The 17,470-nt window shown below is 37.4% G+C and overlaps 1 protein-coding gene across 1 annotated transcript in view; it reads right to left on the bottom strand.

Annotated features, from left to right (window-relative positions):
- The window catches only part of TMEFF1 (transmembrane protein with EGF like and two follistatin like domains 1), a 71,701-nt gene that overhangs the window by 13,116 nt on the left and 41,115 nt on the right, over nt 1-17,470 (bottom strand). Inside the window, exons 6-8 of the mRNA XM_031450109.2 lie at nt 14,302-14,450; nt 11,992-12,057; nt 593-716 (exon numbers count right to left, since the gene is read on the bottom strand). Coding sequence (XP_031305969.2) covers nt 593-716; nt 11,992-12,057; nt 14,302-14,450 — 339 coding nt within the window. The remainder of the gene's footprint in view (nt 1-592; nt 717-11,991; nt 12,058-14,301; nt 14,451-17,470) is intronic.

Below are 17,470 nucleotides of genomic sequence, written 5' to 3'. Positions count from 1 at the left end.
GAAGTGTTATCAGTACAAACAAGGAACAGCAAAAAGCACTAAGATCGTGAAGTTGAGCATCCGGAAATCTGAGATCTAGCTTTGTCTCAGCTCTGTTTCTAACTTGCTGCTGACCTTGAACAAGCCACATAACCTCTCGGGAATCACAAAGTTGAAGGCTTACATCCTTTCCATTTCCCATCCCTCATATCACACCCGGTTCGCCATCCCTATCCTCTTATTTTTAGAAATCTATTTTACTACATATTTTATGTGAGTTACACATTCTCGGTTCTTAACACATTCTTTAGTCCCTCAACCACCATGGGACAGATTGCCTAAAAACCAAAATAGTCCTGGTAATATGGCATATTTTTATATTAAAAAATACACAGCATAATATTAAAAATGTTAAGCCCATCACCTCAAAACTCTAATACATTTTTGGTTTTGCATATTACTTGCCAGTTTTCTCCAAACGATGCTGCTAATTTATTTTTTAACTCAACAGCAAATAAAAACTACTTTTTAGTAATATTTAGTCCACAGTTCATTGCCATCTACAAAGCAGTGGAAAAAATTTCTCACCTCTGACCTGGAGGTACTGACTTACCTACAAGAAGCCTTCTGAGTAGAATAAATGAATTCACATTTTCCATGGATGCAGTAACCATTGAGGTTTTCAGGGCAAGGCATGTGGTTTCCAATATAAACATCTTCCCTTTGATCACTAGCATCTTAAAAGAACATAAACCAGGTCAATAAATAGTGAAAAGCAAATTGAAAAATAGGGACTTTTCAAAGGTTCTAAGACAACAAATAAATTCACCCCTTGCTGGGTAATGTGGAAAGGAAATTTATTTCAGATAGGAGGCTGGATAATAATTAAAGTCTCATTATGCCACAAACACAGCAGGTAGAATGTTTAGATTCAAAGCATTTAAAAATATTTGCAAGATGTGACCACTGTGAGCTACTGCTGTTTAAAACAATCTGCCAAAAAAAAAAAAAAAAAACCCCAAAAACTAAACAAAACATCTTTGCTAAAAAAATAACTGCTATTTCTAGAAAGCTCACCTCTGTGAAAAAGAGATGGTGTACACAGCACTGGCTTTAGAGAATTAACTTACTTGAACCATTCACCTTGAGGCTATGAAACTGAGGCCAAAAACACTGGAACGGCAGAGGACAAGTACGCATTCTGAAGTTTTAGGGTAAAAGGTTTCTTTTGGAATGAAAACTATCAAGTGTATTCTCTTTTTTCCCCAAATGAAAATAGTTTCGCTGTTTTTTTTATATATAGTTTTTCTTAGTATAAGTTACTATAAAAATAAATTCAAATAATAGAACAAAAGAAAAACAAATTTAAAATCACCTTACTTCCCTCTACCCAAAGAGAACCACTGTAAACGTTGATGAACATCTGTTTGGACTTAGTATACTGATTTGAACTGAACTGTGCTGAACTGAAGAAAATAGAAAGGTGGTGAGGAATTCCATTACGAGAACTGGGAAGAGAATCAGGATGGAAAACTAGAAAAAGGCAGCGAAGATGAAGGCAGGGGGACCCAGTCTGCAAAATCAATGGTACTCATTCATCCATTCTCTATCCCTATGGCTCACTTTCTCTTGTGTATTTATACACGCACATACTCATTCACATACCTACACATTCTAGAATGGATTTTTTCCACTTTTTTTCTGGCATGTACCTAGCACATTAATCCTCAGCTCTGTGGACCCAGAGCTCCCCAATGTTTACAGGCCTGTTCACGTGTAGGAAAAATCTCCAGGCTTCCCACTGTTTCTTACAGTTCCAGCTTACAGATTCTGTGCATTATTAGCCGTGTGACCTTGAGCATACCACCCTCTTTATGCCTGAGATTTCACAACTGTAAAGGCAGGATCAGAAGAGGACTACACTTCCTGCAGTTTTGAGAGGACTATGTGAGATAATTAATGCATGTACAAGACCACTAAACCAACCATCTCTCTAGGTAGCACATCATGCAACAGGAAAGGCTTATCTCCCCAAAATACAAATAAAGGTGTTAATATGACCTGAGGAATGTCAATGGAAACAAATTAAGAAGGAATGAAGTAAGACACTACGTGTATATATACACATACACATATGGGAAGGGGGAAATCAAAGGAGAGCTGTGAATAGAGGTGCCAAGTGTAAAAAAGCTGATAACTAAAAATGCAGATTTCTCTGGAGATGAAAATTTACATATAAAAGGAAAAACTTTTAATGATTATTAAGCTCAAGATAGGATAACTTCAGCAGAGAATCATATCATCCCTAACAAGACCAAACTTATGCCACTTTACCTCAAATTTCATGTATTTACATCAGATTAATTTATGCCTAGAAAGAGAACTGAACTAGAAAAAAGCCAGCATGTAAATTCTCAATTTTAAGGGTGTATCTGCTGTTTTGTAACCTTAGTCAAATCATTTCTTCTAAGAGTTGAATGAGATCAGCAAAGTCTAACAGAAGCATAACTTGAGACATGTACATAATTTATTTTCTAGTTGCCATATTTTTAAAAAGTAAAACAGGTAAATTAATTTTAATCATATATTTTATTTAACCTAATATATCAAATAAATATTTCAACATACAGTAAATATACAAATTGTGATATTCTACATTCTTTTTTCTTAAACAGGTCTTCAACATCTGGTGAGCACTTTGCACACTCACAGCACAGCTCAAGGCCGACTAGCCACACTTCTTACACTCAATGGCCACGTGTGGCTAGTAGCTACCATACTGGACAGCACGGAATAGATGACTGACTGACTTCTTTACCATTTATTCATCACCTTCCATATGCCAGGCACTCTGCTACGTGCCAGGGATAGAAGAACAATTAAGATATATCCTGTCCCTCAAAGGACTGATAAGGTCTCCTCCAGCTCCCACACTATAGCTCTGCTGTATCAAAAGAAACCAGCCCTCCGTGAGGCTGCTGTAACCTGAGCATCTACTCCTGGACGACAACACCCGGGAGACTATCTCACAACGATTTCGGTCTTTTAAATCAGTCTCTACTACAGGACAGTGAGCTCCCTGAGAATCTAGATGTTTGTATTATTCATTTGTGTATAACTCCCGACACCTAGAACATAGTACTTTTCTTGCTCTGGTTTCAAACCAGAAAAGCTAATCTAACTTCACGATCTAGCCATTAAGTGACCTGAGGAATCCAACTGCCTCCCACAGGACTTATCACCCTGCAGCTTCTCAGAACATGGTATTTTTGTGGTGTGATACACTATGAAGTATATAATAACATGACTATAGAGACTGAGGTTATGTACCAACCTATAAAAATAAAATCCTATAAAGTGTGTAACAAAAGGGCCATATAGGTCTACAGAGGCTGCGGAAATGTACTAATCTGCCAGAAGGAAGTCCTAGAAACAGCAGGAAACTTCAAGAATAATGCAGAGCTGAAAGTGATAAAAGAACTCAGCTGCATGACAGCAAGAAGAGAAAGTTAACTAAATTAACACCGGGTTTTGAGAAATTAATAGACAAACAGCATTAATAGACAAATGGCACCAACAGCATTTGCTGAATTAAAGGATGCGATTTCAAGCTCTAGACAAAGCAAAGCCATATGAGACATGGACCTGTCTATGAAGACTTTGAAGTCTGTGTCTGTCACAGAGTCCAAATTCAGCATCCTGCTCAAGGCCAACACTATTCACTCCGTTATACTTACCTACTATTTCTGTGTACAGCCGTATGCTTGGCTGAGCTAAAGAAGGTATAAAGAAAAAGCGTACACAGTCCCTGCCCTTTAGAAGCTTATAATCAGTTTAGGGAAACACACATAAAAAGTTGAACAACACAAGGGAAGGGGTCCCACAGGATGGTTTACAATAAAATAAAATACAATAAAAGAAGGTTTTATAATACTAGATGCTATGGACATTCAAGTTCAAAGAGAACTCATTTTAGGCAAAATAATCCAGGGAAGGATTCACAGAAAGGGTCAGATTCAAGTTAGGTCTCAAAGCACTGACAGATTTAGACAGAGGAATGGTAGAAACCAAAAGGCAGGTATAACGCACAGAGCATTCTCAAGAACAAGAGGTAAATGGACCTAGCAAGAGCTGTCCATTCAGACTGAGGAAAAGTTTAAGTCAAAAGTTGGAAAAATAAGCTGAAATCAGATGATGGAAAAATTTGAACCTCAAGTTAGGAACATTTTCTTAATTACATGGACAAGAAGGACACTGAACTCCTCCTATTTGGAGAGGAACACAATGAAAACCATATTTTACACAAAAAACTGGGAGAGGTTACCTAGGGCTGCTGGTTAGAAGGGAATGGGGGAGTGATTGCTAATGAGTGTGAGGTTTCTTTTGAGGGTAATGAAAGTGATCTAAAATTAGAGTATGATGTGATGCTTGAACAACTCAGTAAATATATTTTTAAAAAAAACCAAAACACTGAACTGCACATTTTAAACAGGTGAACTTAAATGGTATATAAATTATATCTCAAAAAGCTGTTAAAAATTAATTAGAAGATAAAGGGGCAGAAGAACTGGGACAACCAGGTGACCAATTAGGAGATTACGACATAATCTAAATTTGTGGCACTGAAAAGCTTGGGTTCAGCAGCAGGAATAAGATATTAGAGACACAGAAAAAATAAATACAGCTTGAAGATGCTTTGGAAAGTAAATGAGCTCAAAAACTCACATCTGAAAGGGTCCTTGGAGGCCATTCAGTCTGATGCGGAAATTTCTTTAGTTATAATCCTGAGAAACTGTTTCTACTTGAACATTTCCAGAGATAAGGAACTCAACATTAAATACAGCTAATTTCAGTAATATCAAATTTTCCTTATGTTGAGAGAAACCTCTCTTTCTTTACCTTTCAGTGGACTTCCCCGTGTCTATTCACCACCTAAACCTACTGCCCACCAATTTTCTTCTTGAGGTCAAACTTCCCAAGTTCCATCCTTTATACAGTTTGCAACAACCAACCTACTAACATTCAAGCACTTAGTACAATGGAACGGGTCTCTTTACTGACGATTCTCTTAATACAGAGTTCTGTAAAACAACTTTCCTTCAAAGAAGATAAACAAATGGTCAATAAACACATGAAAAAATGCTCAACATCACTAATCACTGGGGAAATGCAAATCAAAACTACAAGATAGCATCTTATACCCACCAGGATGACTACTACTCCAAAACCAGAGAATAACAAGTACTGACAAGGATGTGGAGAAATTATAACCCTTGTGCCCTGCTGGTGAGAGTGTATATAACAGTACAGCCACTCGGCAAAACAATACAATGTTTCTTCAAAAAATTAAAAACAGAATTACCATATGATCCAACAATTCCACTTCTGGATATATACCCCAAAGAACTGAAAGCAGGGTCTCAAAGAGATAGCTATATACCCATATTCATGGTAGCATTATTCACAACAGCTAAAACGTGGAAGCAACCCAAGTATCCCATCAATGAATGAATGGATAAACAAAATTTGGTATATATGCACAATGTAATATATTCAGCCTTAAAAAGGAAGGAAATTCTGACATATGCTATAACACAGATGAACCTTGAGGACATTATGTTTACTGAAATAATCCAGTCCCAAAAAGGCAAACACTGTTATGATTTCTACTTGTATGAGGTGCTTAGTCAAAGTCATAGAAACAAAAAGAAGAACGGTGGTTGCAAGGGCTGAGGGGGTGGGAAGGTGAGGAGTTACTGTTTACCGGACATAGTTTCAGTTTCCTAAGATGAAAAGAGGTCTAGGGATGGATGGTGGTGATGGCTGTTGTGCAACATCCTGAATTTATTTAATACCACTGAACTGTACACTTTAAAGTTGGTTAAGATGGTTAAGTGTTGTTATATAAACTTCACCACAATAAAAAAAACTGCAACAGAAATGGGGTCTAAATGTGAGCCTAATGACAGGAGGTTCAGTAGAGAGAATGTGGTAAACTGAGTCCAAATTTAGAGCTCCAGACCCTCAAAAGGTATTTATTAAGCACCTACCATGTTCCAGGCACTATGGTAGTTTCTGGAGTTTCAGGCAAGGGCAGTACCAACAAAATCCTCACCAGGCAGTTGAATATATGAAACGAACGCTTAGAGAAAGATTAAAGGTAGAGGACGTGGGTTTGCCAAGGTGACAGCTGAGAGCAGATTAAATATTCTGGAGGAAATTAACACAGGCAAACAAGAGGGCAGAACAGAATTCTGGAACAGCTGTGATACAAAAGAAAGAGCAGCAGGGCTTAGAGTCAGAAAGTCTGAATTCTGGTCGTTGCTCTGTCATTCTACATGAGCCACAAACTCTCACAGTTTCAGCCTCTCCAGCTGCAAAATGAAGATAACACACTTGTGATGAGGATAAAGTCCATAAAAGCACCTGGCATACAGTAGGGCGCTTGATTAAGAACTGTGGGATGTACAGCCTACTGGTGTCACTCAGGAGCCATATTAAACATGCTGTAGACAGGCAGACTCACCCAGGGCGAGAACTTTTAGCACAGCCAGGCTACCAACAATGAAATTAGAAAACAAAAATATTGACGATCACCATAATAACCTCACTAAGGAATTCAGTGATACAGCCTTGAATACTCAAAGTAATCCTAGGCAGTAGATATTACTACCCCCACTTTATAGATGTGATCATTAAGGCTCAGAGGAAATAGGCCTTTCAGTGTGGACCAAGTCTGACTTCAGGAGCTCGAGCTCTTAACTGTCACACTATTATTTCACCAAGCTACCCTGGGAGATGGGTAGGGAATGCACAAAAGCAGAATGTCCAAGCACCTGCTGTCTGGGCCAAGTAAATTAGATAACTTCAAAAAGGCAAGATTAAAAAGGCTTTTAAAATGTAATAAAGCACGGTTTCAGAAACCATGGCAGAGATGTAACCTCGCACAGCAAGAACTGGGCACAGAATGGTTCTGTCTAAACAATGCCCTCAGGCAAGTGGTGACAGGCTCCATGAATAACAGCTGCAAATGCTAGTCTCTGAACAATGTGTGTGTGTGTGTGTGTGTGCGCGCGTAATATAAAAAGTATGCCTGGTCACCCAGTGGCTCCTTCCACCCACAGTAGCATTCAGAAACAAATTTGCCACCAGCGGCAGTGTTTTCAAATACAAAGAAGAGTATGGTTCTAAGCGATGATGTTGTAAGAAAACCCAGCTCCAGATGGCTTATCTGCAAAGGCATGTAAACTGGCTGTTTGTCCTAGTCCATCCATGTATCACCCAAATAAAGCATCAGGAGTTGCTATTAACAACCAAGACATGCACACAGACAGTGCTGCTGAGGCCACAACTACATCAGCACTGCACTGAAAACTCTAAGGCTATAAATCCCTATGGTTAAGAAATTCAATATACTCTTTCTTGCTTCTACCCTGACCCCAAGCTTCGTCACTAACACATCCTTCCTAACCCCTTCCCTCAGATCCCATCAGAGAATTACCCACCTAAGTATAAACTCCCTTTCAGCTCTCCCATACGTCTAAATCCCACTTTTTTCCTCATCAACCCAAACTCTTTCTTTCCTAGTCTTTCTATCCTGCCCAATGAAACACCTTTTCTAATGTGAATAAACCCATCCACCTCCTCTGCTATTCCCTTAGGAAGTACTCCTTTCATCTCCCTGATACACCAAAATCACATCACTCCCACACATCCCTTTCCTTCCACCTTCTCCTGCTGCTCTCACCACCTGTCACCTCCAGATCAGCATCCCACGACCTTCCTCTCAGAGGGGTCTGTGCCATCCACCCACACAGCCTTCTAACCTGCCTCATCATGACTCTCTATCACGCTCCACCACACACACTCTCAGCCTTTCTTCACTGGTTCTAGCAACTGGCTCAGTCTTACCTTTTAAAGAGAGAAATTTATCAAGACCGTTTTTAAAAGGGCTTATCAACAACCTATATTTAAATATATACACAACAGCCACCAAGTAATGGAAACAACAATATTGATATCTCGGGGTCTCTGGTGTCCCTGATCAGCATGAGTAGAGACTACTGAGAGAAAGAAGTCAAAGGTGGGGTGAGGGCTGGGGTAAGGTGAAGATCAGGAATGAAGCAGGAATGCCTTGGTAATAAAAAAGTGTTATGGTTAGATTTCAGGATGTATGAAAATATCTTTGGATAAAAATGGCCACATTAAAATGTCATTTGCCACAAAGCAACTTCCAGGATAGATGGAAATGTTTTGGATCGTGATAAGGTGTAGTGCATATGGGCTCTATCCATTTGTCAAGACTGACAGCTAACATTTGTGCATTTCAGTGTGTGTAAATCACACCTCAAAAAAACACCTGTATAATAAGAATAACGATAATCCAGTGGGTAGAGGTATACAGACAAAACAAGAAGGACAGGATGCCGTTAACTGTTGAAAGTGATTGGATACATGAGGGTTCATTATAATATCCTGTTTATGTATGTTTGAAATTTTCTATAATCAAGCTTTTAAAATGTGCCATGTCCAGCTCCCACACACCTCATGCTCAGCCATCACATCCTTCATAACTTCGACCTCTGCACCAAAGCTCCTAACACTGCAATTTCAATATTTACCACAGATTTTCCAACAGCCCAAGAGAAGCACTAACTCAGCGCCTGTGCTGGACATTCAAATGCTCCATTTCAGGAGCACTCTTGTCCAAGAGCTCAGCCTGAAAAGACTTCTTTCTGAGCATTATCTTCCAATTTTTCTTGCTGATGCTGTGTCCCTGCTTTTCACTTTGTAGCCTCCATCCCTAGATCCTACTTACCTAGTCCTGCTTGTGTACTGGGGACCTGAAAATTTACTAAGGGCTTCCTACAAATGCTTGTGAGAACAAAAAGACAAAAGCAAATGGGGTGAATGTAAAAAATAGTTACCTTTTGATCTCTGTTCCTTACTGTTCCTTACTATTAGAACATCTTTTGACTCTTTCACTATCTGTGTCACTTTTTTTTTAGATTCCACATGTAAGTGATATCATATATTTGTCTTTGATTTTTTTTAGTGGACGTACTAGGGATTGAACCCAGGATCTCGTGCATGCCAGGCACATACTCTACCACTGAGCTATTACCCACCCTCAACACTTTCACAATCTGGATTTTATTGTCATAACTATAGAAACTCCTTGGTCCAAGATTACCAATGATCCCCTTGCCTTCAAATTCAATGCTCATTCTCTAACACCTTTGTGCAGCATTTTAAAGTACTAGCTAACCTTTCCCTTTTGACTGCTGTGCTACTGTACTCTTCCTGGTTTCTTCCTCTGGATCTTCTTTCCACTTCATCTTATGTTGGGCCTCCTCTCCTTTGCAAGTAACAGTCCTGTTCAATGGAACTTTCTGCAACTCATGATCCATTCTGTATCTGTGCTGTCCAACATGGTATCCACAGGTCACATGTGGCTACTGAATACCTGAAATAGGGCTAGTTATTACTGAGAAACAAACTTTTAATTTTATTTCATTTAAGTTAATGTAAATTTAAATAGCCACATGTGGCCAGTGGCTACGGTACTAGACAATGCAGCCCTATAATCTCTCTCTCTCATTCTCATGACTTCAGTTATCACCTCCATATTCAAGGACTGAGCAAAGTGACCTGGGTGAGTACCACGAGCAATTCAAACTTCAAAATAAAATTAATCACCTCCACCATCATCTCTTCCCTTCCCTTACCCATAAACACCTTTCCCCTCCCAACATCCTCAGTTCTGTAAACAGAATTCATCATCCAAGTCATCTGAGTTTGAACTGTCTATTCCTCATATCTAAGCAGGAGTCGATTCCCTTTGCGTTACTTAACTGATCTCCCTGTCTCCAGTCCAATGCACATAAAAGCACAATTCCTGCCAGGTATCATGCATTCAACTGGTTAACTTCGTGGCCCTGCCTTTTTCAAATATATAATGATTCCCCACTGCCCACCAGTGAAGTTTAAATTCTCTAGGACAACACAGCCATCAGGTCAGTACACAGTCTGGCCCCAAGCTACCTTTCAAGCTACCTACCTTCTACCTCTTAAGCCTCCTACTCTCCAGCCAAAAAAAGGATTCTTTACCATTCTCAGTACATTCTATCATAATGTTTGTATCCACACCTCTCTGCATGTTCTTCCATGCTCTTTAAATACCCTTCTGACCTCTGTTAAAATCCTAACCATCTTTCAAGGTTCAGCTCAAATTCCACCTCTTCCATGAGTTCCTCGGGTCTTCACTAACCCCCACCAAACAGTAATCTCTTCTTTTATGAGTTCTCAATGCACTTTTTAACCACACTACATTTATGACAATAACCAATTTTTGCTTTGTTAGAAGTAGGTTTATATTCATTTCTCATTGTATCACAAGCCCTTCAAAGATGGATGTCATGTCTTAGATATCTTTCTACCAATAGTGTCTGATAAAATGACCAGTACAAAATAGGCACTTAATAGTTATATCTACTGATTATGATAATTTCACTTGAGTTACTCATGTGTAAAGAATGTTCAGTTATCTCAAAAGTGGCTAAGGCCACTAAATTATCCCTGTAATTTTTTCAAAAGCAGACAGATATTTTATGTATATGCAATTCCCCAAATTGCCTTAAGTAGGAGCTTCAAACTACTAAAAAATATCCTTCCTATTCTGGTCATGTACTATCAGTATAAAGACTAAAACTGGCACCGATCTATTATGTCTCCTATGGGAATACAGAGATTGTCTATTTTAAATACAGCTCTTTGGATCAACATAGCAAACTGGTATTTCAGGGGCTCATGGGATATAACTGATTCAAGTTTAATATGATTCAAGTGACAGAAATAAATTATTAGATGGTAATAACAACTATCATTTATTGAGCACTTATGAGTATTTCAGATACTACTGTTAAATACTTTTATATTATCTCATTTAATTTTTATGCCACTCTATGTGATCAGTACTGTTATTCTCATTTTACATATTTAGAAATCAGGCATAAATGATAGATCATGCATCTAAGAAAAACTGTCCATTAGTATAACCAAACGAACGGTCAGAAGATGCATGTGCAGAAAAGCAATTACCCAGAAGCCCTGGTCTAGGACTCCCAGACTAAGACCCGCTTTGGTTCACTAGGTATAACCTCACTGAGCCTCAATGTTCCCACTGGTCCTTACTCCTCATAGTTGTAAGAATCAAATGAAATAACAGATATGGAAATGAGAGGTAAAAGAGCACTGGACTTGAGGGTAAGGGACCTAGAATCTAATCTCCACCCTGACCTTTATTACATGTAAGTCTTTGTACAGATAAATCCTACAGCTTCTTTGAGCCACATCCACTCTATTGACAAGTGTGAATCGCCTACGTATGTGCCAGACATTCTGCTAAGTGTTAGGAATACGAAAGTGAATGTGATGGATACAATCTCCTGTCCTCGCAGAACTCATAGCCTAGAGGGAAATACAGATAAGTAAGACAGACAATTATACTTCGAGTAGGTTAAGTGTCTGGATAGAGGAGTATGTAAGACACACCCCTAATCTAGATTTAAGGGTCCAGGGACACTTCCCAAAAGGAAATGACTTCTAAGCTGAGACTGGAAGGATGAGTTTTAGGCAAAGAAGAGTTCCAAGAAGAGAGAACAAAGTTCAAAGACACATGCACAGGGGGCAAGTGTTAACAGTAGATGCTAGAGAAGTAAAGAGGATTAAGAGCAAATATAAGAGACCTTTCTGTATAATTTCTTACAATTGCATTTGAATTACAATTATCTCAATAAAAATTTCAATTAAAAAATTTGTGAGAGTACTCTGTAAACTGAGATGCACATTAACTATTTCAGTTGGTATTATTACTAATAATCAATTGCATAATGTATATTGCTACAGAGAGCAAAGCTGGAAAGGTCGTTACAATGGAAATAAAACTATTAAGGTGAGCTAGTAACCATATTTCAGTACTTGACCAAAGTTTGGGAAACCGTGATTCAGTACCTTTCACATCTGGTCGATACTGCAGTCCATCATCTTTCTTTCCCAACAGACTAGTGTCATCTGTGTCTGTAAGAGAAAATAGTTTTCATATTAAGAGACCTATAAGGGGGGGAGGGTATAGCTCAATGGTAGAGCATGTGCTTAGCATGCATGAGGTTCTGGATTCAATCCCCAGTACCTCCATTAAAATAAATAAATAAAAACCTAATTACCTCCCCTCAAAAACAACAAAAAAAGAGACATATGATGTTTAACTCACACCATGAAACTACTAAATATTCCAAATGTCCTCACCAACTCTTTTTCCACTTATCCTGCTCCCATTTTCCACCATTTGCTTCATCTATGCTGCCACTTCTATCTCAGGCCTCAAGGCACCCCAGATACATACGCACTTTGCATGATGAACAGTCTGATTTCATTCAGGCTCAGCTCAAATATCATCTTCTTAAAAAGCCTTCCCCGAGCAAACTGGAATAACACATACCCTGAAGAGAAAGGATTAGCCCTTTCTCCAAGAGACAATGGTCTCAAGATTTACCTTCTCCCACCACTGTTTCCCTGGAAATACACCAGATTAAGACAAATGTGGACTCTCAATTGTGTTAACAGACAAAATTTACTATAACAATGACCCCCTGACTGGTGAATTGTATTAGGACTGGGACGACTGTACATAAACCATAAAATACCTGTTGGGAAGCACAAGCTTCAGCTTCCCAGTACACAGGGAGGGGTAGGGAAGGTATAGTTAAGTGTAAATGGGAATCAAGATAAAACTTAAGGACTCCAAAGGATTCTAAATTGGCATGGTTTCAATTAACAAAATCCTCAAGCTTGACCCACTATTCTGAATTTGACATTCCAGGTAGTACCATTCAACCACGCACCAGTTCCTCAGAAAAGATATTCTTTTTTTTTTTTGGCAGGGAGTAATTAGGTTTCTTTCTTTTTAGAGGAATTACTGGGGATTGAACCCAGGACCTTGCGCATGGTAAGCCTTCGCTCTACCACTTAAGCTATACCCTCCCCCCAGAAAAGATATTCTTTCTCTAAGTTACCTTTTCAACATTAGGCTGTAAATGCCACTCCATGAAAGAAAACAAACCACATTACTTCTTCAAGATCAAAGCTAAGTGGACTGTCCACCTACAAGAGGTCCCTATCAGCAAACAGTTTCTTTTACCATTACACACCAACTCCCACCTAAAAATCTTCTGACAAGCTTCTTGGGCATCCTATGGTAGCTTAGACCACAGATACTGCCATCAGTTGTTCAATATTTCACAAATAGCTTGTTATCAGTATAAAACACCAAACTCTGGTTCACAACTTTTTTCCCTTAGCTCAGATAAAGACACATCCTTTTAGTAAGTCCAAAATAGGAGAGGGGATTAGAAGGAATAGGGTTAGGCCTAGTAAACAGGAAAGATGCACAATCCTAGTCCATGAAAATGTATCTGGCCCTTGTTTGTGACTATGAAATGATACATTATCCAGGCTTATTGTGTATTACTAGGAAAAAAGGTTGAAAACCTCTCCTTTAGTGACTCAGTATTTCTATTAGAGTTAGAAAACAAAAATTCATTTTTAGTTGGTATCATGGCTTCTAAACTATGACAAAAAGCAAGAAGGGGAAAAAGAATTTTAAGCTGATGGTAGTAACTTTTCCTTACATTCCTTAACTCCATGCCAAAATCTCTAACAGTACATTACATGCAGGGGCATAAACTACAGAGAATGTGAAAAGTAAATTATTATACTCTAGAAAAAAAGATGAAGAAATACATGGCAATACTTACAGTTTTACTGTAATTAAAATAAGTTGACCAATTCTTAAATAACTATAATCATTACAAATTTGAGACACCCTTTAAGAACTATAAATATATCTATAGATCAACTTAGTAATTAAATAAACAACAAAGAAACACCATTTGTATCTTGAGATAATGAAAATAAATGAAAAAAAGCTAAATTAGTAACAGAAGAAATTCTAAAATATATGAAAAGAATAAGAAGATGACTGTGTGTGTGTGTGTGTGTGTATACATATATATGTGCATGACTGGGACATTATGCTGTATATGAGAAGTTGACACATTGTAACTGACTACACTTCAATAAGAAAAGAAAATAAACATTGCATACCCATAAAAAATAAAAATTAAAAAATATACATAGTAATGAAAAAGTACAGCATCAAAGATTCCTCATTTTACATATCTGAAACACCACCAAAATGTACAAATAAGACTAAAGACATGTGATATTAAAGACAGGTCTCTAGATAAGTAGAATGAATGTTACCTGTGCAATGACCAAGATGCCTTATATCAATTTGTTCTTGTTTTATACAAGATGCCTCTCGAACAAAACAGGGATTGTTATAGGAACTCCCATCAGAAGCACACACAGGATTAAAACTGTATCCACTGCAATCTATATTACATACACACCTGGCGAAAAAAACCAAAAATTACCAATATTTCACAACAAAACTATTTCACAATGCTGCAACAGCAAAAAAGAGCAATTTTTGCTTGTTTTTACTCTTTAACTTTTTTAACTGAAGTATAACTGATTTACAATATTCTATTAGTTGCAGGTTTAGAACATAGTGATTCAATATTTTTATAGACTATACTCCACTTAAAGTTATTACAAAATGGCTATCTTCCCTATGCTGTACAATATATCCTTATAGCTTCTTTATCTTATACACAGTAATCTGTAAGCAATTCTTTCTTTTTTGTGTGCTTTCTGTAACAGAAGTCAATACACTGCTTTAACTCACTGATTAAAAACTTAAGCAAAGTGAATGTTTGGCTAACAATTTCTTTTTCAAGTGAGAATTTAGAGATAATTTCAACCAGATATTATTAACCCACTGGTTTCTCCAGAATTTTCATATCTGGAGACAACAATCAAGAGATGTCAAATGTCAACAGTACGAATTAAAAAGCAACATGATAGAGAAAGCACACAGAACTATGAGTCAAAAGTCATGAATCTAAATCCTAGCCCAACTAATAATTAGATTTGTGTCCATACTCTCCAAGTCTGAGTTTAACGATCTGTAAAACAGAGATGATAATATACCTAACCTTACCAAATAATTAGGAAGATTAAAAACATAATACATATGAAACATGCCAGACAGAAGCCCCTCAAAAGTGCTTCCGAGCTGCACATCCACCTGGATAACTGAAGTCCACTGAACACTGAGAATGCATTACAGAGAAGGTCAAGGAAGTTCAACACATGGCCACTCCTCTCAAGGAAAGTAAAATCTAATTGGGAACATAAAAATAAAAAACATAGACTCTCCCATTTCCAACAACATGGTGGACTCAGAACTTGTACTAATCCTCCCACTGAAAACAACAAAAACAAAAATACTGGATAAAATATTTTAAAACATTCTCAAATGTATTTGTAAGTTGTCAAGAAAGCAAGGGATATGCAGAACAAAAGTTAAATGAAGACAGGAATAAAGAAAGGTCGATTACATTTACTGAAGCTGATTTTCACCTTAAAGGCATTTGCTAAATTAGGTAATAAATTCAATTCTCAACTTTCTGGCTTTGCAGGCCTCTGGGAAAAGAAGGCAAAGAATACTGATCTACCTAAGGTGGGGAGTCTGAAGACCCTGGAAAAAAGTATGAGAGTAAAGTAGAAATGAGTTGCCATATTCCAAGGGGACTGTTTAAAGGAGAAAAAAAAAAAAAAATCTGTCCTGAGCCATGGCAATGAAGAGTGGGAAGAAAAACATCTCCCCTGAGAATTCAAAACCACAAGCCAGCCCTCACATGGGTAATTACAACTTAAAACACTACTTGAGTGTTCAGAAAAACCTCAAGTCCTTAATTTATTTTAAGAGTCAAGGAGTAGAAGGGGCCCTAGGCAACTAACAAAAGTAAATGCGACCCTCTCTGGAGAAGCCCAACTTGATCATCCTAGACCTCAAACATTTCCCAAGATACAATTCTGAGAAAAACAAGCAATCACATACACGCTCGCTCACTCCCAGACCCACAACAGACAAGGAAATACAACACTACGGGCAGAGCAAACCAAGTGAAAAAGGACCAAAGAGAACTTCTAATAAATAAAGAATGTATTACTAGAAATAAAAAATTTAACAGGAAGATTTAGATAAACTAAAGGTGAATTCGTGAACTGGAATACAGGTCAGAAACAATCACCCAGACCATAGTAGAGTCAAAGAGAAAGAACATACAAAAAAAAAAGATTAATTAAGAGATGTGGAAGACAGAATCACAAGATTTAATAAAAATCTGACTGGAGTTTCAGAAGGATTTAAAAGAATGAGGCAAGGGAAATTTCTCAATCTTAAGACTGAAAAAAGATACCAATCTAAATATGCAAGAAGCCTAATAATTTCTAAAGAGGATTATTAAAAAGGAATCTTGACAGCAAAATACATCACAGTGCAATTTTTGTAACAACAACAAAAAATATTTTAAAAGCAGCCAGAAAGAAGAGAAAGATTACCTTCAAAGAAGCAAGAAGACAGGTGTCTTCAAAAGCAATACTGAAGCTGAACTGTTTATTTATAGCCAAAAGACAGTGAAATAATACCTGCAATGTGCTGAGATAAAATAGTATTCTATATAAAAAGAAATATCTTTCATGAGCAGGTGTGAAATAGAAGTAATTAGGAAGAAGTAAAAATTTAGAGAGTTTGTCAACTGCTAGCTGTCAGTCAAGGAAATTATAAAGGCAGTAGAAAAAGTGATCGTATAAGGAAGATCTGAGATGCAAACACAAAAGAAGAACAAAAGTATAAATATGTAAGTAACGGTAACAAACTACTGACAACAATGCTGTGTGCTGCTAAGTTTATTTAAAACAGTAAATTAAAATATTATAATGATAGCATACAAATCAGGAAGAACTGAAATCAGTGTTCTAAGAAAAACAGAGATATTAATGAACCTTTGACTGTGATAAGTTGAACACGCATGTTAAAATTCCTAAGACTACCACCAAAAGGAGCATCCATAACACTGAAACTAACACAGGAAAAAAAAATCCAAAAGAATGCAAGAAAGGAAGAAGCAAAGGAAAGGCAAGACAAAAGTACAAAATAAGATAACAAAAACCAAAATATATCAGTAATTATAATATATTTAAGTGAATTAAATTTTCTAGTTAAAAAACAGAGTTAGGCTGGATAAAATACAAAAGCCAGCTATATGCTGCTTATAAGGTCCATGTTAACCTTATGGTTAATGACATGGGTAGTTGACAGGGCCTGGGGGAGAGGGAGTGGGGAGTCACTGTTTAATAGGTACAGTTTCAGCTTCATAAGATTAAAAGAGTTTTGCAGGTGGATGGTGGTGGTGGTAGCACAACATTATGAAACTATTTAATACCACTGAACAGTACACTTAAAAATCGTTAAAATGTTTAATTTTATTATGTGTATTTTATCAAAATACAAGGATAGGGA

Source organism: Camelus dromedarius, chromosome 10 (assembly GCF_036321535.1).
Source record: "Camelus dromedarius isolate mCamDro1 chromosome 10, mCamDro1.pat, whole genome shotgun sequence".
Taxonomy (NCBI): Eukaryota; Metazoa; Chordata; class Mammalia; order Artiodactyla; family Camelidae; genus Camelus; species Camelus dromedarius.
The sequence above is the reverse complement of the archived record's forward strand: the minus strand, read 5'-3'. Positions and strand labels throughout refer to the sequence as shown.